The 26,207-nt window shown below is 44.0% G+C and overlaps 1 protein-coding gene across 2 annotated transcripts in view; it reads right to left on the bottom strand.

Annotated features, from left to right (window-relative positions):
• PIWIL2 (piwi like RNA-mediated gene silencing 2) overlaps positions 1–26,207 on the bottom strand; it is a 212,520-nt gene that overhangs the window by 96,778 nt on the left and 89,535 nt on the right. For both annotated transcript variants that reach the window (XM_075858869.1, XM_075858868.1), the window contains 5 exons: positions 22,730–22,918; positions 4,809–4,893; positions 4,609–4,695; positions 2,805–2,945; positions 1,439–1,552 (listed from right to left, as the gene is read on the bottom strand). In XM_075858869.1, coding sequence (XP_075714984.1) covers positions 1,439–1,552; positions 2,805–2,945; positions 4,609–4,695; positions 4,809–4,893; positions 22,730–22,918 — 616 coding nt within the window. The remainder of the gene's footprint in view (positions 1–1,438; positions 1,553–2,804; positions 2,946–4,608; positions 4,696–4,808; positions 4,894–22,729; positions 22,919–26,207) is intronic.

Raw genomic sequence — 26,207 nt, 5'->3', positions numbered from 1 at the left:
CTCTGACCACACCATAACTTTTTACGCTGGTATTTTTTCTGCTTCATCTCAGCGACATTCCTTTTCCAATATACAAAAAGTATATTCTTCGACACTTAGTTAACAGTGCTCGAGCTTGTATACCTGTTCTGTGGAACAGTACGGAACCTCCCTTTCTCAGACTCTGGTTTCATAAAATAGAGGAAATTAAGCGAATGGAAGACCTTACATCTCAGTTGACTAACAGACCTGGCAGCTTCACCAAGACTTGGTCCCATTGGATTGTCTATCAGGACTCTCCAGAATATCGGTCCATCATAACCAGCTGAAATTTCAGAAGTTTTTTAATTGTATTCTGGATCATGCACCTATGTGTTCCCCCCTCAACCATCCCCCCCCCCCTTTTCCTTTCTCTCACCTGTCCTTACCCCTCCTTTGTCCCGAATGTCACATATATGATTTTGTCAATTGTTTGATGCAATATCTTGGGCCTATGTGCCCTTGTCCCTTCCCCCCATTTTTCTTTTTTGTTCCGTTGCTTGATATGTTCCTTGTTTGAAAAAGCAAATAAAGAATTTACAAAAAAAAGGGTATTATATTGTTATATAGAGGAGAGCCATGTTATATATAGTGTGATACTATATGTATATATATATATATATATATATATATACATACTATATTACACTATATATAACACAGCTCTCACCTATATAACAATATAAATACCATTTATAGGGAAATTTTTATTAAAAATATATATTCTTTCTTAAACACTGCCTCTGAGCGCTTTTATATGCGCAACAATATTATCACTGTTGCCTGAGCGATCCTCCTGAACTGACAGGAAGATCACACATGCGAATGATGTACATGAAATGGGGTGCTGCCTGTGGAGTATTCAGTTTGCTTGCGCTCTTCCTGGGCGAGTCGGAATCCAGCGCAAGCGCGGAAGAGGGGCCGGAAGTTCCGGCTTGTTCAGGCATGGACGAGCTCAGTGTTCTAGCTCTCCATGTTGCGCGCTACCATGGACAAGGGCGGCGTGACGGCGGGGGATTTAATTTTCATCACCTGGGGGCATGGCTTGCCACAACCGGAGAAAGAGGCAGAAGGCCTGAAGACATTATATTAGTAAGTAGCTTGTTTTGCCTCAAGCCACATATTAAAAGACTTTACTTGTAAACTGGCCAACCCCTTTAAGGATTTCTGTTCCTTCATAGAAGTGAAACAAAATTTTATGGTGTGAGATTCATCACATTACGGACACCAACGGCACCCATTGACTCCACGGAGTATAAATTAAAAAGATCTGTCCTAATGGCAGATTCTCTTTAAAGAGAATAAAAACAAGTATGTGGTAGCAAAACCACAGCAAGAAATTAGAAAGTTAATACAGTGAAATCATTAACAACGTTTTAATACACCCTAATGCATTATAACAAAGAACAGACACACTCACAGATGAAATTGATGGCTCACGGGTCACTTCTCTAGTCCAATTCAGGTCATCTCCTGTTGAGAATGAGTTGTTCCTTAGGTTAATTTTCTCCATTGGTAGAATCCTTCCAGATGTCTGTGCAAAATAGTAAACCAGGTATTTGGTAAACCAAACTTCTCCTTCGACAAAGGAAGTTAAAGAGGCTCTGTCACCACATTATAAGTGGCCTATATTGTACATGATGTGATCGGCGCTGTAATGTAGATAACAGCAGTGTTTTTTATTTAGAGAAACCATCATTTTTGACGGAGTTATGACCTATATTAGCTTTATGCTAATGAGTTTCTTAATGAACTGGGCGTGTTTTACTTTTTGGCCAAGTGGGTGTTGTACAGAGGAGTGTATGACGCTGACCAATCAGTGACCAATCAGCGTCATACACTTCTCCCCATTCATTTACACAGCACATAGCGATATAGCTATATCGCTATGTGCAGCCACATAAACACACTATAACATTACTGCAGTGTCCTGACAATGAATATACATTACCTCCAGCCAGGACGTGATGTCTATTCAGAATCCTGACCACTTCTGTAGCGTCTCTGTGATATTTACAGCAAGGCAAACGTAATCTCGTTTGAAATTACAGGTTACATCGTAATCTCGCAAGATTAAGTTTGCCTTGCTGTAAATATCACAGAGACACTACAGAAGTGTCAGGATTCTGAATACACATCACGTCCTGGCTGGAGGTGATGTCTATTCATTGTCAGGACACTGCAGTAATGTTATAGTGTGTTTATGTGGCTGCACATAGCGATATCGCTATAGCTATATGCTACGCTGCTTCCGTAACTGCCATTCACTACTATGGGAGTTATGGAAACAGCGTAGCTCAGTATTCGTAACTCCCGACCATATAACCAGGAAGCGGCCGGGAGGCAGCGAGAGCACAGAGCGGCAGAATGGGTTTTAGGGGGCCCCGTTCTAGAGATAGGTGTGGGTCCTAGAGGTGGCACCCGTATCTATCTGACATTTTTGACATATTCTGTGGCTATGTCATAAATGTCTCCCATGGGAAAACCCCATTAAGTGCAGCGATCAGTACTAATTGCTGTGATGACAAAGTAGGGTGCTGGAGTTATGGCCTTATAATGGCAGTATGGGGCCCCAAGTCCAATATTAGGCCTGTTAGGGCATACCAATTCCATTAACAGAATAAAAAAAAAAAAAGCTATTTGTCAACCTGCATGACTTCTTGTACAGTTTTCTGTTATTAGAGCTGATATAGAAAACACTTAGGCAAACACATTCAAACAAATACATTCAATACCAACATTAGTATAAAAAGAAGGGGTTATAATAAAATTATGCAAATAACTACCAAATGTACATCAGAGTCTATTTGTAGACCCCATCTTTGCAGCTCAACTTGTGAATCCGCATTACTCTGAATTCTTTTAATCAATTTTCCAAGTGAAACGTAGTGCTGTTTGGGACTCAGATGTATCTGATGGGTCAAGTCCTAAAAAGAGTAAAAAAATAAATAAATAAATGGTTGGCAGTGAATGCTGACCCATGGAGAAGAATCTTGCACAATTTAGTAAAGCTGTACTCCAGATATGCCTGCACCTTACACCCAAATCAGACAATTTAAAAAACAGGTATGACGAAATCCCCCGAGCCAGGTAGCCAACGTGCCTAGAAATTTGCTGCTGACTCCTAACTTTGCGGGTTTACTTCTTCTGCTTTTCGTCTATAAGAATTTTTATTGTTTGGTTACAACCCTATTGAATACCTGAATTTGCAGCTGAGCTACTACAACCAGTGATTTAACTCCACAAGAGTTGTAAATTGAGTACCTGTCACAATTGAGACACCAAATATTTTTTTTTACATCAGCTGTACAATCATCTACGATACCCACAAATGTCATTTTGACCTATTAACTGAATAAAATGCAAGAATATTTCAAGAATTTTCAATAGTTTTAATGCAAATTATGTAAGTTTATGTTATGATATAAGTGACACTACCTTTATTGTTCACAAGTAGAGATGGTATCTCTTGCCTATAGGACCAACAGCCAAAAGTTAAAAGGTTTGCCCCATTAGAATAACCATTTTCTATACAGACGATAGGGTTGGGTTGTGTATAGGTTTAACATTTCTCTCTACACTGCTATACTAGCAGATAGCCGCTAGAATGGAATTTGTATTAGTACCGTGTATACAAATATGTGGCTATCTGCAGGTTGTATTAGCAATACCAGTTCAGCATTAGAGGCTATGTACACTTTTGGATTTTGTTTATTTTTTATTAAATCAATATTTTTGGTGTTTTAAAGCACTTTTTAAATTGACTTATTAAAAATATTTTTTTTACGATACAGCTTCTATGTATCCTGTATACATAAAAGCTGTATCATTCCCTCTGAGCTGATTCCGTCAGTTCAGCTGAACTAACGGCCCAGCTGAGATCGGGTCCTGTGTGTCTGACACACTGAATCCAACTCCTATCGATCACATCTAAGTTATCAAATTAGATGGTATCAATATTAGGTGTATCCTGTGTGTCAGAAACACACAGAATCCGCTCTCAGCCGAGTCGTCAGTTCAGCTGAACGGACGGAATCGGCTGAGAGAGAATAATAAAGCTTCAGATTAAAGTTCACATTGATCAGCTGACTTGAGGAGAAGTAGTCGAGATAAGACAACCCTTGTCCGGTTTCAGCTAATTAATATTATTTTTTGTATAATTAAAAGTTTTACAATTTTCCAATATACTTTATGTATTAATTCCTCACGGTTTTCAAGATCTCTGCTTGTTGTTATTCAGTAGGAACATTCATTGATTAGTTCCAGTGGTTAAAATTATCATCAGAAGACACAGCTGTGATACACATACGGTAAAGAGCCAAGCACCTTTGTGTCCATCACATGACCATTGACAGAATTTTATCCACTGAAGGTAAACAATGAATGTTCATACTGAATAACAACAAGCAGAGATCTTGAAAACCGTGAGAAATGAATACAGAAAGTATATAGGAAAATTGTATAACTTTCAATTATACAAAAAAGAACATTATTTGCAGAAACCGGACAACTCCTTTAAAATGTTTACATGTAAGCAAGTTACAACAGTTGCCAAACCAGCAATAGTCATCAGAAATTGTACCCAGTTACCTTCATGGCTCTAAAGTCTTTTTTCATTTTTTCCGGAATACCAGTCATGTAAGAAAGTTCTGGGAGGAGGAGGACAATACCGGTCATCTGAATTGAAATATAGAATATATATTTGTTCAGAAAAAAATAAATAAAACTATGCATATCTGTATATTTCTGTATAGTACAACCGGTGCACACAGCAAAGACATTGACGTCACCTTGGTTTGAGCATCTTTTCTCTGTTTGGGCCTATGAACTAGGAGTGGCTGGTCCACTTCTTTCACCGTGATGCCATAATTCTTACTACAAGACAAAATACACAGATGAGCCCATTTCCATATCCCACATAGGACTAAGACAGGTGCTAAAACACTCATTCATTGAGTTTAAAGTTTTTTTTTTCTTAGCATATAATAAAGTCACTTTTCTAATGGTCACAATTTTATTACGTTTTTGCACTGCAGCTTTAATGAATCTATAATACATAGAAGCTGCATAACGTTACTGTAAGCCGAATCAGTCAGTCAGCCGGACTGACGGCTCGGCTGACAGTGGCTCCTGTGTACCTTTAACACACAATATAACCCCAATAACAAAAAGATCTAGTGTTTTGTAGGAGGTACAACATGCTCATCAGGTCTGCTGAGTTTTTATTTTAATTTCTTTCCCTACAGGTGGTGCTGGAAACAGGAGTCAGACTCCTGTTCTCCCTTGCACCGTCTATATCAGCATTGTCGTCAGAATTGGGCCACCACTCTGTCGAAGGATGCGGAAAAGGCCTTCGACAGAGTCAACTGGGAATTTATGTTGGCAACCTTGCGCCATATAGGGTTGGGGGCACATATGCTGAACTGGATCTCAGGTCTTTACTCCTCCCCATCAGCACAGGTGAAGGTAAATGGCCACCTCTCCACTACATTCACAATTTCTAATGGAATGCGGCAAGGCTGTCCCTTGTCCCCACTGATTTTTGTTTTATGCCTGGAGCCCTTTTTGTGCCACATCCGCTCCAATCCGGATATTGCGGGGGTAGACTTGGGAGGCAGGTCCCACAAGGTAGCCGCTTATGCGGATAACCTTCTTTTCTTTATCACCGCCCCCAGGATTTCCTTGCCTAACCTGATGGCGGAGTTGGGTGAATACTCGACATTGTCCAGTTTTAAAATCAATTACTCAAAGTCGGAGGCGCTTAACATATCATTGCCACAAACTCTGGTGGCCGACCTGGCGGAGTCTTCTCCTTCAAATGGGCTAGAGATTCGCTCAAGTATCTGGGGGTCAGGCTCCCGAGTGTGCTGTCTCGCCTCTATGAGGTGAACTTCCCACCTCTCCTTCAAAGGGTAAAGAGGGACTTGGACTCGTGGACATCGGGTAGCTTTACCTGGTTCGCTAGATGTGCTATATTTAAAATCAACATTTTACCGCGGATCCTGTACGTCTTACAGGCTTTGCCGATACACATCCCACGTCCCTTCTTTCAGTCTTTGCTGTCTATGCTTCATAAGTTAATTTGGGCGGGGAAACCTGCACGTATTGCCAGATCCATGCTTTTCCATGCGAAGTGTGAGGGCGGTGTGGGCCTTCCGGATTTCGTGTCCTATCATCAGGCCTCACACTTGGTACGAATTTTGGACTGGTTCAGACATGCGGAGACTAAAGAGTGGGTGTCCATGGAACAGGTCTTTATGGAAGTTCCGCTACAGGCCCTGCCGTGGTTAGGCACTCATGTCCCTCTGACAGCACGGACGCACCCGACAATAGGGCCCACTCTGGTGGTTGCGGCGCAGATTTTCATTCGTAAGGAATTCTCCCCCTTTCCATCCCCGATGTTTCCAGTTTTGGGTAATCCTGCATTTCCACCGGGGCAGGAGGGAGGCCCTTTTCAGCACTGGTTGAAGGCAGGAAGAGGACGTGCGGCCCATTTTTTACAGGATGAGGTGTGGATGAGTAGTACCCAGCTGTCGTCCTTGTCGGACCCGATCCCTTTTTCTGTATGGCAGGTCACCCAATTGAGACACTTCCTCGTGTCCTTAGCTGAGCCAGCGGCGTACGCGCGAGATCACTCCCCCTTTGAGTTATTATGCACGGGCACAATCCGACATGCATTATCTAGGCTCTATGCTCTCCTGATCTCCCCCTCCACTCTACCCACGCCTCCATACTTGCTTAGTTGGGAGCGGGACTTAGGCCTCACATTTACTCCTGAGCATAAGGAACACCTGTTCCACATGACACATAAGTCCTCTATGGCAAGTAGATTTCAAGAAGCAGGGTATAAGATTTTGTCTCGATGGTATAGGGTGCCTTCCAGATTGCATGTGATGTTCCCGGCGGTCTCGCCGCTGTGTTGGAGATGTGGTGACCATGTGGGTACTCTCTTACATATTTTTTGGGATTGCCCCAAGCTGACGGACTTTTGGTCTGAGGTGTGGCGCATTTCCTCAAAATTTACAGATTTCCTACTACCAGGAACACCGGGTCTCTTCCTGCTCCACCTGTGTGAGATGCCTCTATCGGTCTATCGACGGTCAGTGGTGCGCCATCTGCTGAATGCGGCCAGAGCGTGTGTCCCTGCGTTGTGGAGACAATCGTGCCCCCCGACGGTGGGCATGTGGTTCGGTAAAATTCAGGAGATTATGAGAATGGAGGATCTCACGGCATCAATGAGAGGATCCCATGCCGCCTTTCTCAAAACGTGGCGTGAATGTATTCGCTTTCAATCCTCAGAGGAATACAAGACCGTCATGGCGTCTTGAGTCAACTCAGTTGGTCCTAGTGGTCAGGTTGGTTCCTTCCCCTTTTTCCTTTTCCTGCCCTTTTTTTTCTTTAGTTGCGCTGCAACGCTTTTCTGCTCCACCTATAGGTATATATGCATGGCTGCGGGTCCAGAATGCATACCAGAGCTCCTTTAGTTTTCATGTTGTTAGCCGTAGGAGCTATACTTATCTGTGACTAGAGTGCCTATATATTGTTATTTGTTGGCCTGCGAGCCGAAGTGGGTGCAGCCTTGCGTTGAGCTATGCTGTATTGCTCTTTTGAAAATGAAAATAAAAGAATTTATAAGAAAAAAAAAAAGAATTGGGCCGCCACTCCAGTGGCACTTCCCTGAGGGTGCCAGGAAACCAGGCAGACTGCTGTTCTGTTTCTACCTTCTCCATCAGTAACCCAAAAAAACCTCTACTACACGAGTTACCCGTCTGTTCATGAGGGTTTTTTATCTCTTCCCCCCTCTTTCCTTGCTCCATCTTACAGCTGGGTGATTAATCAAATTAATTCGCCCTCAAGGACCCTCACGATTCTGTTTATTAACTGTCTCTGCTTCCCCACGGAACTGCTGTTCTGAACAAAATGATAGAGTACGGAAAAGCAGTTCAGCGGGGACTCCACGTATATAGCGATACCACTCCATGCAGATCGCATCATCACCACCCTCCCTTGTAGATTGCATCACCATTCCCCCCTTGTAGATGGCACCCCCCCCTTGTAGATCACCCCCTCCCCCCTGTAGATCGCATCACCAATCCCCCTTGTAGATCGCGCCACAGTAGTTCCCACTAGGGATGCCACGATACCAGAATTTGGACTTCGATACCGATACTTCGTGTAGTATTGCGATTTCGATACCAAAACGATACTTTGCAAACAGTAATAAAAAAATAAAAGAAGTTCTGCCATTTTCTGATGTGAGGCGCGTGGGGTGATGATGAATTTAACCTCCAAGTGCCTCACATTAATAGTAATTAACCCCATCATGTTTCTCAGTCATAATGGGTTAATGTGTGAGGTACATGATGGGGTTAATTACTATTAATGTGAGGCACATGGAGGTTAAATTCATCATCACACCTGGTGCCTCACACTAAGTGAAAGAAAGCAGTTTTATTTTATTTTTTTAAAGCGTACACATCATAAATGACGCAAAATTGTTGTGCAGGTTATTACGTCTGCGCCAATACCGAATATGTGTATGTTTTATATATCGAGACTTATTTTAATGTTTATCGTAAAAAACGGTGTAATTTAATATTACTTTATGTTTTTACTTTATTTTTAAACTTTAATGTACTGGCATATATCAGATTTATGCCAGCACATTACCCTACGTATAGCACACAGGCAGTTGTTAGGACATACCTAAGTATGCCCTAACAACAGGAAATATGGTAAGACAGCCCTGGGGTCCTTCAATGGACCCTGGGCTGTCTGCCCATATATGGTATGTCCCTCAATCGCGTCACAGAGATCCCACTTCTCATTTTCTCCTAAATGCTGCAGTCATCTTTGATCGCAGCATTCAGGAGAATAGCGGCGGAGATGAGAGGTTTCTCTGATCTCTGCCGTTATAGAGCGGGGCTGCGGATGTGTAATACAGCCATTGCCCCGCTCCTGACATAAGTGCGCGCGCGGTCAGCATGAGGAGATGCGGCCAGCGTTGCACTAAAGACAGAACATGGGGGTGTTTTGCACAGTGCCCACCATGTTCTGTCTTCAGTGCTGCCGCTCATTAGTGCAGCGCTGGCCGCATCGCATCATCCTGATGGCATACACTTGTCAGGACTCAGAAACGGGGCAATGGCTGTATTACACAACTGCAGCCCCGCTCTCATACATTCGCCGCGAAGCTTAGTATCGAAATACATGAAACAATGGTATTGAATTGTTTGGGGATGCACAGTATCGAAACAGTATCGAAGTTTCGATGCATCGTGCATCCCTAGTTCCCACCAGAAGCTGAATGAATCCCCGGCCAAAGCGTCGGCAACCTCTGGCCGGGAATTCAGCTCCTAGTGGCCACCTACAGTGACGATATCAACAAGAAAGAAGGAGGGTGCAATCTACATGTGGGGTTGTGATCTACAAGGGAGTGGGGGGATTCGATCTAAATGTGGGGGTGCGATCTACATGGGTGGTGGGGGTGCTATCTGCAAGGCGGTGTGGCACTATCTACATGGGCACCGTGGCACTATATGTGGACAATGCCACTATATGTGGGCACTGTAGCACTATATGTGGGCAGTATGTCACTATATGTGGGCATGGTGGCATTATGTGGGCAATGTCACTATATGTGAGCACTGTGGTACTGTATGTGGGCACTGTGTCACTATATATGGGCACTATCTGCAGGGACATTGTGGCACTATCTACATGGGCACTGTGATGTTTCAGGATATTGGGACAAAAAAATCCTGACATATGAGACCAGGAGTCCCGTTCATATGTACCATTGATTAGGCTGGGAAATTCGGCTGAGACACGAACGTTTTTTCACGGCCCAATCACAGTTGTGTAAATCTGGCCTAATGTCATTTATTTAACCCTCCATGGTGGGGCCGGTACTGCGCAGCGTCCTGCTCAGACTTCAGACACTATAAAGTAATATCTCCCCCACAGGGCCGGATCAGCGCTATCTGCCTGGCCCTGCTGCAATTTACAGTGCTCTCGCCTGTGAGAGCCCAGCTGAGGTGGTGATGAGCAGAGGAGGATGTTAGTGCACGCAGCGCATCATTGATTATACATTGCTAATCTGTTCCCTGCCTGGGAACACAGAATTTATAATCAATGATATAGACATTTTTCCAATTGTATAGTATTGGCAGGTTAAAAGTTGTTAAGTTACGTACAATAATTATAGCAATATATGTTGAAAAGTTAATTATATGAAGAAAATAGTTTATTAAATTATCTCTTGGTATTACTGTTAAATAAACAGAAAAAAATAAGAAAATAAAGATTCAAATCTAGATTTTAGTTTTTGGCAAAATCGACAAGCCCCATTTCAGACTACCCTTTCTTCTCTTGGCCTCCTCACACCTTTTGACCATATATACAGACTGCCAAGTATTCTTCCGCAGTGTCAAGAATTTAGGATGCCGCTTTTCTAAAGCCTAGGCTGCAACATAGATCCTGCTTGTGGCGTGAAGGACTTCTCTCTTTTCAAGAGACATGGCTTGCTCACGTGGACAAAGCCTGGGTTCCATAAGTGGTGTAGTCGGAATATACAAAATTCTTGCCCCTTCCTGCAGATCGGTTCTTTTCTCGCCAACCTATACATTGGTCGTCCCAGATTCCAGAAACTTTCCAGTCTCCAATCTTTATAGAATTCATAAAGGTTAATTCAGTCAAACCAATTCCGGGTGGAATCCTTGTGATCGGTGGTTGTGTCGATGGAGCAGAGTTTATGTCCTCCATCAACATATACGCGGTGCCTACCTTCTCATTCAAATTTGTCATTCGATTCCTTGTAGGTTCTCAGCATTTCCAGTTTGTCAACCTACAGGTCACAGCGGCTCTGATAGTGCTTCTCCATGCCAGGAAAGTTACCATGATCCCCTACCTGGACTACCTTTTGGTAAAGGCTCCATCAAGGTTAGAATACCTCTCCATTCTCATTATCACACTGGATGCTTTTGCAGAGGTTTGGTTGGATTGACAACCAACAAAGGTCCTCCCTACCTCCGTCCCAGAACATGGAATTCATGTGGATGATATTCAACACCAGGCAGAAGCAATCCATTGCAGGAATGCTCTCTAATCTTTCCGCTTCTGCAAGACAGTTTTGGCGTTCAAGTCCTTTCCTTATGCCCAGGTCTATTCTCGCCCACTACGACGGAAAATCTTCTCTCATTAAGACAAACTTCCTGCTTCCCTGGACAAATGTATTCTTTTGCCTCTATTGGTCTGCAATTCTTCAGGGATGGACCGTCATGCCCCTCCAGTGGCTGGTTCATCTCTACAATACCAGCCTCACAGGTCTTCAAGGCTGCCATCTGGGCTTCGGTACATACTTTCGCATAGTCCTTCCAGGTCCACAACATGGCATTCTCTAACGTCAGCCTGGGCTGCAAGATATTTCAAGCTGCTGTACACTATGCGGGTTGATTTTAACAAGCAAAATTGATTTTTGTACTCGTAAATTATTTCTCTCGTTGCATTCATTGGGCAACACAGATCCCGTCCTTTATGGTTGTTTGGTCCAGTTTTCACCCAGGACAACCATGATATGTTAGGTTTTTTCTGTTGCTACTCCATGTGCCCTCTTTTTTTCTTCTCCTATTTTTGAATAAAAGCTGATAAGCCTAGTGCCTGTGGGTGGGACATAGTATGCATAGGAGGAGCCAACACTTTTTTTTATACCTAGTGTAGACCGTAAAAGCCTTTTCTTGTTGGATTCATTGGGGACGCAACATAATGTCTTAGGCCATCACAGGTCTCTGTTAAATGTACAGTTACGTCACTGAAGCTCCTATTTCTACTCACCAGGCAGCCAGAGTCAGACGCTGCACTCTCTCAATGTCTCCGTTCTGCATACTAGAGTTCTGGGGCGGAGAAGTGAACTCTGGTGCCTGTGCTAGTGGGGTACTTCATAGCACTTTCGCACTCTAAGGCACACTCCCAGCCCTAGTGCCGTTTCCTTCCATCCTCAAACAGAGCATTTGGATTCGGAAAGGTACCCATCTCTGATTGCTGATGCTCTATGCAGGGACTCTGGCTGCTTTTTAACACCCTGGGAGCTCCAGAGATGTAATTTTCCATACACAGTTTTCCCGGGGCAGATAAAACCCCCTGCACAGTAGCAGCATTCAGTCACCGCACAAAATATTAGCAGTCATAGAGGGGAACTTCTCTGAATCCCGATGTTGTATTGTGAAGCAGGTTCTGCTCTTACCCTGTGAAGTCAGCCTATAGCACATAGTTTCTGCCTGCAACGATTGTTTTCTCCATTTGCGCTGCGAAAGGTAGAGAGGGTGCTATATGGTGACATATCCCACTGTATGCCTATACAGTAGGGTACGTTGAAGCCTTCCGTCGGAGGTATATGTCAGGAGTCCTCCTGATGTATACGGTACCTCTGACGGAATGCTCCAAATGCAAATTAAACAGGATCAAAAGCAGGGGTCTCAAACACGTGACCCCTGAGGCTGTCATCTGTGGCCCGCGGGACACAGAGCCGCTAGTATAGGCTCTGCTCCGGGACTCTGTGGAATTCCCTGACATCGCTGTCCATATATAGACAGCCATGTCTGGTCCTTCCCCAGATCCAGAGTCCCGGGCAGAGCGCTAGTATAGACTCTGTTCTGGGACTCTGGGGAAGCCTCTGACATCACTGTCTATATATGAACAGCTGTCAGGGGCTTCCCCAGAGTCAGAGTCCCAGGCAGAGGACTAGTATAGGCCCTGTTCGGGACTCTGTGGAATCCCTTGACATTACTGTCCATATATGGACAGCTATGTCAGGGGCTTTCCCAGAGCCGCAGTCCCAGGCAGAGCACTAGTATAGGCTCTGCTCCAGGACCCTGGGGAAGCCTCTGACATCACTGTCCATGCATGGACAGTGTTGTCAGGGGCTTCCCCATAGCCGGAGTCCCAGAGCAGAGCGCTGGTAGCGCTCTCTGCCCGGGACTCCGGCTCTGCGGTTGCCCTGAAATCACTGTCCATATTTGGACAGTAATGTCAGGAGCGGAGCTGGAGTCCCAGAAAGAGCACTACTAGCGCTCTGCCCGAGACTTCAGCCCTGGTGTTGCCCCTGACATCCCTGTCCATATATGGATAGTGATGTCAGGAACAGAGCTGGAATCCCAGGCAAAGTGGTAGAAGCGGCACTGCTCCGCGACTCCAGGTCTGGGCATTCCGTTGACATCGCTATCCATATATGGACAGCAATGTCAGGGGATTCCATAGAGTCCAGGAGCAGAGCCTATACTAGCGCTCTTCTCCGAGTCCAGCTATGGGCAAGCCCCAAATATCGCTGTCCGTATATGGACACTTATGTCAGTGGTTTCCCCAGAAATCCAGAGCAAAGCCTATACTAGCGCTCTGATCTGGGACACCAGCTCTGGGATTGCCCCTGACATCACATTCCGGTCCAGGAGGATTGCCTGACATCACTGTGTATGGAGTGACGTCAGGGGCTCCTCCAGCATTGGAATCCTCGGCACCTCTCTGGCTGGGAATTCCACTTCTAGAGGGAGCCCCAATGGAGCTATCTACTGGGGAGGGGGGTGTGGCACTATCTATAAGGGGTGTGTGTGGCATTATCTACAGAGGGCACTGTGGCAGTATCTACAGAGGACACTGTGGCAGTATCTACAGAGGACACTGTGGCAGTATCTACAGAGGACACTGTGGCAGTATCTAGAGGACACTGTGGCAGTATCTAGAGGACACTGTGGCAGTATCTAGAGGACACTGTGGCAGTATCTACAGAAGACACTGTGGCAGTATCTACTGAGGGCACTGTGGGAGTATCTACAGAGGGCACTGTGGCAGTATCTACAGAGGGCACTGTGGCAGTATCTACAGAGGGCACTGTGGCAGTATCTATAGAGGGCACTGTGGCAGTATCTACAGAGGGCACTGTGGCAGTATCTACAGAGGGCACTGTGGCAGTATCTACAGAGGGCACTGTGGCAGTATCTGGGGGGCAGGCATCTACAGAGGGCACTGTGGCATTATCTACAGAGGGCTCTGTGGCACTATCTAAAAAGGGGCTGCCCAATCTTGACATTCGCGTCTCTGCCAAACGCTGCCAACTGAGCCGCCGGACTGCATTTAACGAAACTTAAACTGGATTGTTAAAATAAGCACGTGGAGAAAACACCCACATTTCCGGTAAGTATAAGGTATTATTATAGTAATGTCATCACATTCCGGTCCAGGAGGATCGCCTGACATCACTGTGTATGGAGTGACGTCAGGAGTTCCTCCAGCATTGGAATCCTCGGCACCTCTCTGGCTGGGAATTCCACTTCTAGAGGGAGCCCCAATGGAGCTATCTACTGGGGAGGGGGGTGTGGCACTATCTATAAGGGGTGTGTGGCATTATCTACAGAGGGCACTGTGGCAGCATCTACAGAGGACACTGTGGCAGCATCCACAAGAGGACACTGTGGCAGCATCCACAAGAGGACACTGTGGCAGCATCTACAAGAGGACACTGTGGCAGCATCTACAAGAGGACACTGTGGCAGCATCTACAAGAGGACACTGTGGCAGCATCTACAAGAGGACACTGTGGCAGCATCTACAAGAGGACACTGTGGCAGCATCTACAAGAGGACACTGTGGCAGCATCTACAATAGGACACTGTGGCAGCATCTACAAGAGGACACTGTGGCAGCATCTACAGAGGACACTGTGGCAGCATCTACAGAGGACACTGTGGCAGCATCTACAGGAGGACACTGTGGCAGAATCTACAGGACACTGTGGCAGCATCTAGAGGACACTGTGGCAGCATCTACAGAGGACACTGTGGCAGCATCTACAGAGGACACTGTGGCAGCATCTACAGAGGACACTGTGGCAGCATCTACAGAGGACACTGTGGCAGCATCTACAGAGGACACTGTGGCAGCATCTACAGAGGACACTGTGGCAACATCTACAGAGGACACTGTGGCAGCATCTACAGAGGACACTGTGGCAGCATCTACAGAGGACACTGTGGCAGCATCTACAGAGGACACTGGCAGCATCTACAGAGGACACTGTGGCAGCATCTACAGAGGACACTGTGGCAGCATCTACAGAGGACACTGTGGCAGCATCTACAGAGGGCACTGTGGCAGCATCTACAGAGGGCACTGTGGCAGCATCTACAGAGGGCACTGTGGCAGTATCTGGGGGGGAGGCATCTACGGAGGGCACTGTGGCATTATCTACAGAGGGCTCTGTGGCACTATCTAAAAAGGGGCTGCCCAATCTTGACATTCGTGTGTCTGCCAAACGCTGCCAACTGAGCCGCCGGACTGCATTTAACGAAACTTAAACTGGATTGTTAAAATAAGCACGTGGAGAAAACACGCACATTTCCGGTAAGTTTATACGGTATTATTATAGTAATGTAGTATTATTATAGTAATGTAGTATTGTTATAGTAGTTCAAATAAATTAATTAACAATAATTTTGTGTCAAATTTGAAACTAATGTGGCCTGTCAACGTCAAATTTTTTCTATATGTGACCAACTTACCCCCCGGCCGAATTTCAGACCCCTGACCTAAAGAATACAATTCGTCCCGTAAAAGCCCTAATGTGGCTGTCGATATAAAAATTAACAGACGTTAAAGTGGTATTCTGATGACATTTATCACATCAAAACAAAAAAATGCTGTTTAATATTATTGCAATTTGGAATTTGGCTTTTTCAATTGCCTGCTAGTTGCCAATGGCTACAGAGTTTTCATTTCCCCAATTGTCTGGCCACACATGCCTAGTCTCAAGAGCAGGTCTTTAACCCCTTCCCGACATTTGTCGTATAGATATGTCATGGAAAGCTAGTGCTTCCCGCATTTTGCCGTATCCATACGACAAATGGTGGACACCGGCTCAGAAGCGGAGTCGATGCCACCATTGCCGGATGTCAGCGGTATCTCACAGCTGACATCCGGATGTAATGGCGGGGACCCGAAATTAGCTTCGCTCCCCGCCATTAACCACTTAAATGCCGCGCTCAAACGCGATCGCTGAATTTAAGCTGTTTGCACTTCATCAGAACCCCAGCAATTAAATTGCTGTGGTTCCGGTGGCTTCAATGGCAACCGGAGGCCTAGTACTGGCCTCCCGGTCTGCCTAACACAGAAGCATTCCAGGACCCGCCCAGCGGCGGAGCCTGAAAAGCTTCCGTAGCCGACGGCAAGATGGCACCGGCTCAGCGGTCGATGTTAGCTGTATGTTACAGCTGACATCCACCTGTAACGGCAGGAGCCGGAGCTAGCTCCGATCCCTGCCATTAACCCCTTCAATGCAGCGATCGCTGCATCTTAGAGGTTGCTAGCAGATCGCCAGCCCTGCCATGCAGTCAGGGCTGCCGACTGCTGCTATGGTAACAGGAGGCCTAACAATGGCTTTCTGCTCTGCCATTACGGAAGCCGATTAGGCCCCGCTGGGAGGCGAAGCCTAATTGGCTTGATGTCAGTGAATGACTGACCGATCTAATACATTGCACTATATGGGTAGTGCAATGTATTAGAAAAAACAAAGTGTAAAAAAAAAAGTGTAAAAAACAAGTTTTAAAACATATAATAAAAGTTTCACGTAATAACATAAAACAATCGCTCTGTTCCCTTATCAAGTCCTTTATTATTGAAAAAAATAAATAAACAATACATATTTCGTATCGCCGCGTCCGTAACCGCCTCAACTATAAAAATATTATGTGATTTATTCCACGCGGTGAACGGCGCAAAAAACGTAAAACCCGATACCAGAATTTTTGGTCACTTTGCTCTACAAATATTGGAATAAAAAGTGATCACAAAGTCACATGTATCCAAAAATGGTACCTATAAAAACTATAGCTCGTCTCGCAAAAAAACAAGCCCTCATACAGCTCCGTCGAGGAAAAAATTTAAACGTTATGGTTCTCACCACTGGGCAACTGAAAAAATATATTCTTTTTACAAAAGTAACTTTATTGTGTAAAAAGTTGTAAAACATAAAAAAGTGCTATAAATTTGATATTTTGCCGGAATCGTACTGACCCGCAGAATAAAGTTAACATGTAGTTTATAACCCATGGTGAACGCTGTATGAAAAATACCTTACAAAAACTATGCCAGAATTGCATATTTTTGGTCCCTTGCCTCCCAAAAAATAGAATAAAGTGATCAAAAAGTCGCATGTACCCCAAAACTGTACCAATAATAACTACAGCTCGTCCCATAAAAAAGAGCCCTTATACCACTACGTCTATCAAAAAATTAAATTAGTTAAGGCTTCCATAAGTCAGGAAATAAAAAATATGCAGTTGTGCCGGCCCGAGGGGAACATTTCTTCTGTTTCAAGAGGCGAATTATCAAGGCCCTAAATTTAGGGAACCAGGAAGGGGAGAGCCCAAACATGTCTGCTGGAAGCGAGGGCGCCCGTATTATACCAGGACAACACTTCCCATCAAATTTCCCCAAACTGCAAAGGTGTGCAGTGTGGACCAAAAGGGGGATAAGGAAGGACATTTATCAGTGCGTCAACGGCCTGTGAGGAAAGGATTATGTCACAGCGTAACACACATCTATGGATTATTTTATTGTTTTTTTTTAACCCATTTATTATACCACCTGACTGCCCCTGATGTACTCTGCCCAGCTTACATATGGCCCCACATTATAAACGGAAACACCAGCAATACTCAAACAAAACTATTACCAAGCAAAGTCCGCTCTCCAAAAGCCAAATGGCACTCCCTCCCCCGTCTGAACCCTACAGTGTGCTCAAAGAGTAGTTTACTTCCACATAAATGGCATCGCCATACCCGGGAGAACCCTTTTAACAATTTTTGGGGTGTGTGTCTCCAGTGGCACAAGCTGGGCATGACATATTTGCCACTGAAATAGAATACCTCGATTAAAAATTTTAATTTTTACCTTGCACCATCCGCAGCACAATCATTTATGGAAAAGACCCGTGGGGTGAAAATGCTCACTACACCTCTTAATAAAATGGCTTGAGGGGTGCAGTTTCCAAAATGGGGTCACTTCTGGGGGGTTTCTTTTATTATTTCACATCAAAGCCTCTGCAATTGTGAACCAATAGTTTGTAAATCGACAAATTAGGCCTCAATTTTACATGGTACTCTCTCACTCCTGAGCCCTGTCAAATGTCCAGACAAAAGATTAGGGTCACATGTAGGGTGTTTCTAAAACCAGGAAACACCGCATAATAATTAGAGAGCGGTCTGGTCATGGTGGCACAAGCTGGACACCACAAATTGGCATATCTATGGAAAAAATTCAATTTTCACCCTGCAACATCGAGTGCACCCTAATTTCTGCAAAACACCAGCGGGGTTAACATGCTCACTACACCCCTAGGTGAATACCTTGAGGGGTGTAGTTTCCAAAATGTGGTCACTTTTGTGAGGTTTCCTCTGCTTTGGTCCCACAGGGGCTTTGCAAATGCAACATAGCACCCATAAACCAATCCAGTAAAATCTGAACTCCAAAAGCCAAATGGCGCTCCTTCCCTTCTGAGCTATACTGTGTGCCCAAAAAGCAGTTTATGACCACATATGGGGTATTGCCGTACTCGGGAGAAATTGCTTAACAAATTTTGCAGTGCTTTTTCTCTTTTAGTCCTTGTGGAAATGAAAAAAAATTTGCTAAACATACATTTTCTTTGAAAAAATGTAGATCTTCATTTTTACGGCCAAGTCCAATAATTTCTGCAAAAAACCTGTGCGGTCAAAATGCTCACTATACCCCTAGATAATTTCCTCAATGGGTGTAGTTTCCAAACTGGGGTCACTTGTGGGGGGTTTCCACTGTTTTGTCCCCTCAGGGGCTTTGTATATGTGACATGGCCTCCGCAAACCATTCTTGCTAAATTTGAGCACTGTAAGCCAAATAGCGCTCTTTCACTTCTAAGCCCCGCCGTGTGTCCAAACAGCTGTCTATGACCACACGTGGGGTATTGTTTTACTCGGGAGAAATTGCTTTACATATGCAGTGCTTTTTCTCCTTTAGCCCTTGTGGAAATGAAAAAAAATTAGCTAAACCAACATTTTCTTTGAAAAAATGTAGATTTTAATTTTTACGGCCTAGTTCCATTAATTTTTGCAAAGAACCTGTGGGGTCAATATGCTCACTATACCCCTAGATAATTTCCTTGAGGTGTGTAGTTTCCCAAATGGGGTCACTTTTGGGGGATTTCCACTGTTTTGGCACCGCAAGAGCCCTTCAAACTTGACATGATGCCTAAAATATATTCTAATAAAAAGAAGGCCCCAAAATCCACTAAGTGCACCTTTGCTTCTGAGGCCGGTGCTTCAGTCCATAATCACACTAGGGCCACATGTGGGATATTTCCTAAATCTGCAGAACCTGGGCAATAAACATGGAGTTGCATTGTTCTGGTAAAACTTTCTGTGTTACAAAAAAAATGGATTAAAAATGAATTTCTACAAAAAGAATTTGTAAATTTCACCTCTACTTTGCTTTAATTCCTGTGAAACATTCTAAATGCTATCTTGAACACTTTGAGGGGTGAAATTTTTAAAATGGGGTGACTTATTGGGGTTTCTAATATATAAGTCAAAGCCACTTCACAACTGAACTGGCCCCTGTAAAAATAAATGTGAGAAATTGCTGCTAAAGTTCTAAGCCTTGTAACGTCCTAGAAAAATAAAAGGATGTTCAAAAAACAATGATGCCAATCTAAAGTAGACATATGGGGGATGTTAATTAGCAACAATTTAGTGTGGTATAACTGCCTGTCTTATAAGCAAGTCCAATATGTCACGAGAAAACAATCTCAGAATCGCTTGGATAGGTAAAAGCATTCTGAAGTTATTACCATATAAAGTGACACATCAGATTTGAAAAATGAGGCTCTGTCAGGAAGGTCAAAAGTGGCCAAAGAGGGAAGGGGTTAAATCTAGTATTGGTATCTGCTCCACTCAATTATGTAGAGGTTTGTTTCAATTAAAATAAACAAAAGAAAAATTGGTGGTTGCTGTATCCCAAATGCGAAGTTACAGTGGATGTGAAATTTCCATAAAATTTCGATTTGTGGCACCCGTAGGGCGAAAAAAAACAAAAACCATGTGTCACATTGAACACCTCCCTGCACTTGATCTATGTGGGAAGGAAAACTTGTCAGAGGTCTTTGCAATGCTCCTACACATCTTAAATTTGCACAGGGTTACAGTTCAGTAAAGGAAGAAATGCCACATAAATTATAGCCATATATATTATAAAGCCATAACTTTTATATTTTTTCACTGATGAGGGCTTGTTTTTTGCGTGACGAGCTGTAGTTTTTATTGGCACCATTTTTTGGTGCATACGATTTTTTTGATCACTTTTCATTTCATTTTTTAATACTAAGGTGACCAAAAAACAACTATTCTGGTGCTTTAAATTAAATTTTTTTACCCCGTTTACCGTGCGAGTTAAATAATGGTATAATGTAAGAGACCGAACTTTTACGGATATCGAAATACTATCTTTTTTTTTCTATTATTTACATTGTGCTTGGGGAAAAATGGAAAAAGGGCTTATTTTGTAACTGTTAATATATTTTTTTTTTTTTTACACTCCTGAAAATTTTTCGTAAGCTTTTTTTTTTTACACATTATATTAATTCCCATAGGGGACTCGAACCAACGATCGTGAGATTGCTGGTACAATACACTGCAATACATGGATGTGTTACGGTAACTACTAGTCCGTTCGATGAGCGTTACGGAAACAGCGTAACTTGCTGAGCGAAGCTGTTTTCGTAACTCCGATAGCAGTGAATGGATGTTATGGAAGCAGCGTAGCATGCGAACTACTATGTTTCCGTAACTACTATTCAGTTCTATGGGAGTTACGCGGTTTCCGTAACTCGACATATTCATTAAGTGGCCGGGAGAGCACAAAAAGCTCCTGTGGATCTGTCATTAATGTTCTTCATGGAAAAACTCCTATATATGCCGCGTTCGCTATTGACTGCGGCATTTAACTAGTTAAACGGCCAGGAACAGCACGATCACTGTTTCTGGACGTTAGAGTAGCATGTCAGCAGTAAAACACAGCTGACACCTGCAGTATATCGAGCGGGCTCAGCGCGTGAGCCCACTCCAAAGATTATTCTCCCCGCTCCTTGAAGTGCCAGCACGTCAGGGTGTGGAAGGGGTTAAGTAAGGAAGCGGTCAGGGGGCCCGTCATTCTTTGTATCTGCAGTCCAATTGTCTGCAAATAAACCTTCCGTAGTGAATCCATGTGTCATCAGTATTCACAGACCCTCAAAAAAAAAAAAAGTAAGGCTTCAAACCCCTCGAGAAGGTCTTATGAAATGCAAATACGGTCAGTAAAAGTACATGCCATGAGTTTTTGGTGCCGGACTCGCGGCCCCCACACGGATCCGTGAATATCACAGTCGTGTGCATGGAGCCATATAATTTAATGTGTCTGTGTGCTGTTCGCAAAATTGCTGATAGCACAGAGACGACCATGGTCGTGTGCATTAGGCCTAACATGGAGGATGAGGCCATCTAGTGGCAAAAGAGGAAAAAGACAAGTTTACTTTCCATTTGTAGTCCTGATTATTGTACCAATAATACAATCTTATGTGAATATTGTAGACCTGTTTTGACAACCAAGCTTAGCTAAGATTACAAAGTAGTTCTACAGGCCATAATCCCATCCCCAGCACCTTCTCTATAGTCACAGCCATGCCTCCCAAGCCTCTCCTCTCAATGTGCTTACCTCCCACACTTTCATGTGATGTGACTTCTGCTGGATGGATACTATATACAAACAGTCTATTGTCTTCTGCTGTATGTAGTTTCCGACATCAGCGTCAACTAACAAGAGACAACAAATGCAGGAAGAGCACACAGCGCTGTCATTTTACAACAGCTGCTACGTGCGCACTCTGCCCTGCAGGAATAATCTGTGATGACTTCCACAGTGAAAGATGGAGCTGGATGCCGTTACTAATAACATCCAGACCCATGCGTTTAGCACTGGGTGGAAGTGCAAAAACCAAAACCAGGTTGCCAGAGCTGACTGGGATCGGTCTATCCCTGCTTTTATAGAGTCCGCTACTCAGATTAAGGAGTTTAGAACTCCCTGCTTTCTTTCACACAGAGTAATAGAGTCTACAGCCATAGAGGTTAACAGGTTGTACCTTTTGGAAGAACCCTATAAAGCCATTTGGAAGTCATAGAGGGGGTTCTCAAAGCTGCTGGAAAGATTTCCTTCTACTCAGACGGACTCATGTAGTTAAATGCAGAAAAAATTAGTAGTCAAAGAGTTTATGGCCTAGATGTCTTCAATCTGAGAAGGGATTGTTTGGTCGGGACAACCCCTGCCTGCAGCCAACACTAGAGGGGGCTTATCGAAGGCGAATTTATACAGCTCCTACTGAAGCCAATAATTAAGCCTCTAGGCCTAGGCAGACAGAAGTTTATCATAATTGTACGGCTGGTGTAAGGGAAAACAGGGGATATAGCGCTCTTTAACAGAAACAGAGAGGTGTAAAAGAAGCTCTATAAAGATTTATTATTACATTCATCAGCAAAGAATACTGAACCAAAAATAAGGGATGGTGACCATGGGTTAAGGAACACTATGAAGAGAAATGAGAGGTCTACTGCCCCAGTCCACTGAGTGCAGCCATGGTTATTATCATCATGAACACAGGAACTCTCACCTGTAGTAATCTATGAAACTAATATCTGTGCCATCTGACATGGTGAAGACATCTTTTGGGCTTTTGTTCCACTCAATGTCATCTACGCGGTACGTCCGGTTATTGTATCTGGTGATCACAATGCTTCCCAACAGCTGTTTTCTAACTTCATCTTGGAAGTTGTCACGACTTTGTTGGTACATAACATTCCTACAACATGATAATACATAGATTATGATGACAACTTCCAAACAGCATTGTTATTACTTGTTATTATTGAGCAGCATTTAAACCTATTATCGATTCTTTAAAGAATACGTACATTTTTAGAACCAATTTGTCGATTGCTGCAAAGAGCATAAAATAAAATTAAAGGGGTATTCCCAAATCACATTGAATGGAGAGAGTCTATGCATTTATTCTACACCTGGATGCAGAGGCAACTTCAGCCAGGACCCAAGTTCTCCACATAGTTGCAGGTCCCAGAGGTTGGACCCGCACCTACCACACATTTATGGTATATACTGTGGATATGACATATATGTGTGAGTTGGGAATACCCCAACAATATAGTTTTGATTAACCATTTCATTGCCAAGGACGTATATAGTATGTAATGCTCCCCAGTGATCAGTTGTCTGTGGCCTAATCTGAAAGCAAATGTTCAATTTCTCTGTAGCGCCACCACAGGTGAAACTAATCATTACACAGTATCTATTCAAATCAATGGGTTGTCTGTGTAATGCAAGACAGAACAATCTTTGTAACCGATAACCACTCTGACCAAGAGATAAGGATCCTGAATAGAAAACCCCCTCCTTTATTAAAGGGTTTTTCAGGAATCAGAACAAATTCTAATTTAAAAAAAAGTATTACAATTATTTAACCCCTTCCCGACCATCCCACGTAGATTAACGGGCTGCAGAGCTGGTCCTTGTGCCTGCAGCCCGTTAATCTACGAGTGCTCCTAACAGAGCACACAGGCGCTCCCCGCAGCCCGGCATCTCCCAGTACAGGCTGCTACTAGTAGCCTTAGTACCGGGGGAAAACATTGGGTCGGATCACAGCAGTGATCCAACCCGACTAACCCCTTAAATGCTGCCATCAATAGCGACCACCGCATTTAAATTGTTATAGCAACATCGGCACCCCGCTACGCGATTGCGGGGGACAATTGTTGTGGGGGGGGCATTTGATATGGCAAGCGGAAGCCTAACAAAGGCTTCCGGTCTGACATCTATGGAAGGCGATTAGGACCAAATATGCCTCCTGTCAGTGTGTAACTGACAGGTATAATACCCTGCAATGCATAAGTAAACTAAGGATATAAGTTGCATCCATGGTCATGTTTCCTTGAATGCCAGCTGACTTGTGACAGTGAGAGTTGAGAAAGTGAACAGACTGTCTTTTTACAAATATGCAGACATGTATGTGTGTGTGTGTGTGTGTGTGTGTGTGTGTGTGTGTGTGTGTGTGTATGTGTATATAAATATATATGTGGGCTCATGTGAATTGTAGTATCCATTATCGGCCATCTTGAGACCGTGATGCAGTATCCATGCCTGAACAGCTGTGAAAAAGCGGGCATCATAGAAATCAACTGACGGGAGCATGAGATCATATTGATTTAAGATTTATTTATTTTGGGTAGTGTTTATTTTTTATATTATAGCATTACATTTGTTTTTTCATATTCCCGGAAAACCCCTTGAACTCAGAATTCCCTAATAGGGTGTATAAAAAAGAGAGTGTCTTCTAAACTGCACAACCCGTTTAAGGCTACATTCACACTGGCGTTATGGCTTCCTTTCATTAACTGCAGATCAGCACAGGTTTATGAGCGATACATTCTGTCAAGTTAATCTCTTTCGCTTCTATGAGGAGGTCAGTTCTAAACTGGACCCTGGGTAAGGCTGTGGATGTTCTGTAGCTAAACTTTTCTAAAGCGTTTGATACTGTGCCGCATAAAAGGTTGGTATATAAAATGAGAATGCTGGAATTATGGGAAAATCTGATTTTTCTACTCACCGTAAAATAATTTTTCACTTTAAATTAACTGGGGGACGCAGCACCATGGGTTTATGGCCCTGCCACTAGGAGAAAAAAAAAGTATTGGCTTCCCCATGCAGGCTATACTCCTCCCACAGGCACTGGGAGAATTACTTTTGTGCAAAAACAGCAGGAGGAGAATAAGACTAACATGGATAAGCAACGTGGCATAACAAAAAAAAAAAAAAAACATGTGCCGGTCCCGGAAGAAAATTGAACCCAAACCACCATAAATCCCGGGTCCAGTAGAAACGCTTAGAGTGCAGGATCTGTGTAGCCCAATGAATGAAATGAGAAAAGGATTTTACTGTATGTACAGAAATCTATTACTCTGGTTAAATTCATAGGGGTTCACAGGCCCATGGGACGTCCTGAAGCAGTTCCAGAGGGTGGGAAAACATCTGCCACGTGAACCCCCTGTCATACAGCAGCTTGTAGCAGGCCAGGGTGGCATCAGGGGATGCCATATTGTGAATCTGGTAGAAGTTGGTGATGACAGCACGGCAGACCTGAGAGGCTGATGCTTGATGCTGTATCACCAGGATGTACTGACAATGGAGTTGGCCATTACCAAGAATCCAGCGTGCAATGGTAGCTTTAGGAGGTCTGTAGACCCTTGCGAGGACCCTCGGGAGTTACAAATAGGGAGCCCAAATAAAGGAAAGACTCAGCAGCAGTAAGGCAAATGTGAACAGCCCAAACCACATTGAGACTAAAGCAAATGCTCCCAAACATGGGAAGGAACAGGACTGAGGGAAGAAATACTGTATTCATTGACGTGGAAGGCGAAGTCTACCTTCTGGAAAAAAGGAGGAACAGGTCATGGCACCACCTTGTTCTTGTGTAGTAAAGAAGAGGATATTTATAGGAGAGCAGCTAATTCTAAATCTCTCCTGATAGAGGTAATGGCCACTGGTGAGGAGACTGACACTTATATATCAGATCCTCTAAAAAAGGAATTTCTTGTTACAGCGAGTACAAGCAAAGGTAGCCAACCACTCGGAGAGGTCCTTCAGAAAGATGACATATGGGAAAATAAAAGAAAGAAGAGAGAAACAACTGACCCTAATAGAAGGGACTGGCTGGGAAAAGAAAAACTCGACCTGTGGGAAGCAAAAATGTCGTACAGCTCGCAGGGCTTGCCTACCACCAGACCCTGTGCTGTCAGCCCCAAACTTGGACTCCAGGAGCTGGCTGCCCTTGCAGTGAGGGGACCTTCTCTAAAAAAAAAAGTGTGCGCAGAACAGAGACTAAAAGAAAAGCTCGCCCATAAAGCACAGCGACCAATAGGCCAGGAAGAGTCATGTGAGCAGGGAAACCACCAGAGAGAGCTGCAGCATAGTCCGCTTGAAAGTCGGTGACTAAATTAGGTGGGCCTTGCTGTCAGAGCACAGCTGTCGACGCCACAGTCTGACTACAGGGAAAGGGAGAACCAGTACAAGTTTCGGAC

The sequence above is a fragment of the Rhinoderma darwinii genome, chromosome 3 (genome assembly GCF_050947455.1).
Source record: "Rhinoderma darwinii isolate aRhiDar2 chromosome 3, aRhiDar2.hap1, whole genome shotgun sequence".
Lineage (NCBI taxonomy): Eukaryota > Metazoa > Chordata > Amphibia > Anura > Rhinodermatidae > Rhinoderma > Rhinoderma darwinii.
The sequence above is the reverse complement of the archived record's forward strand: the minus strand, read 5'-3'. Positions and strand labels throughout refer to the sequence as shown.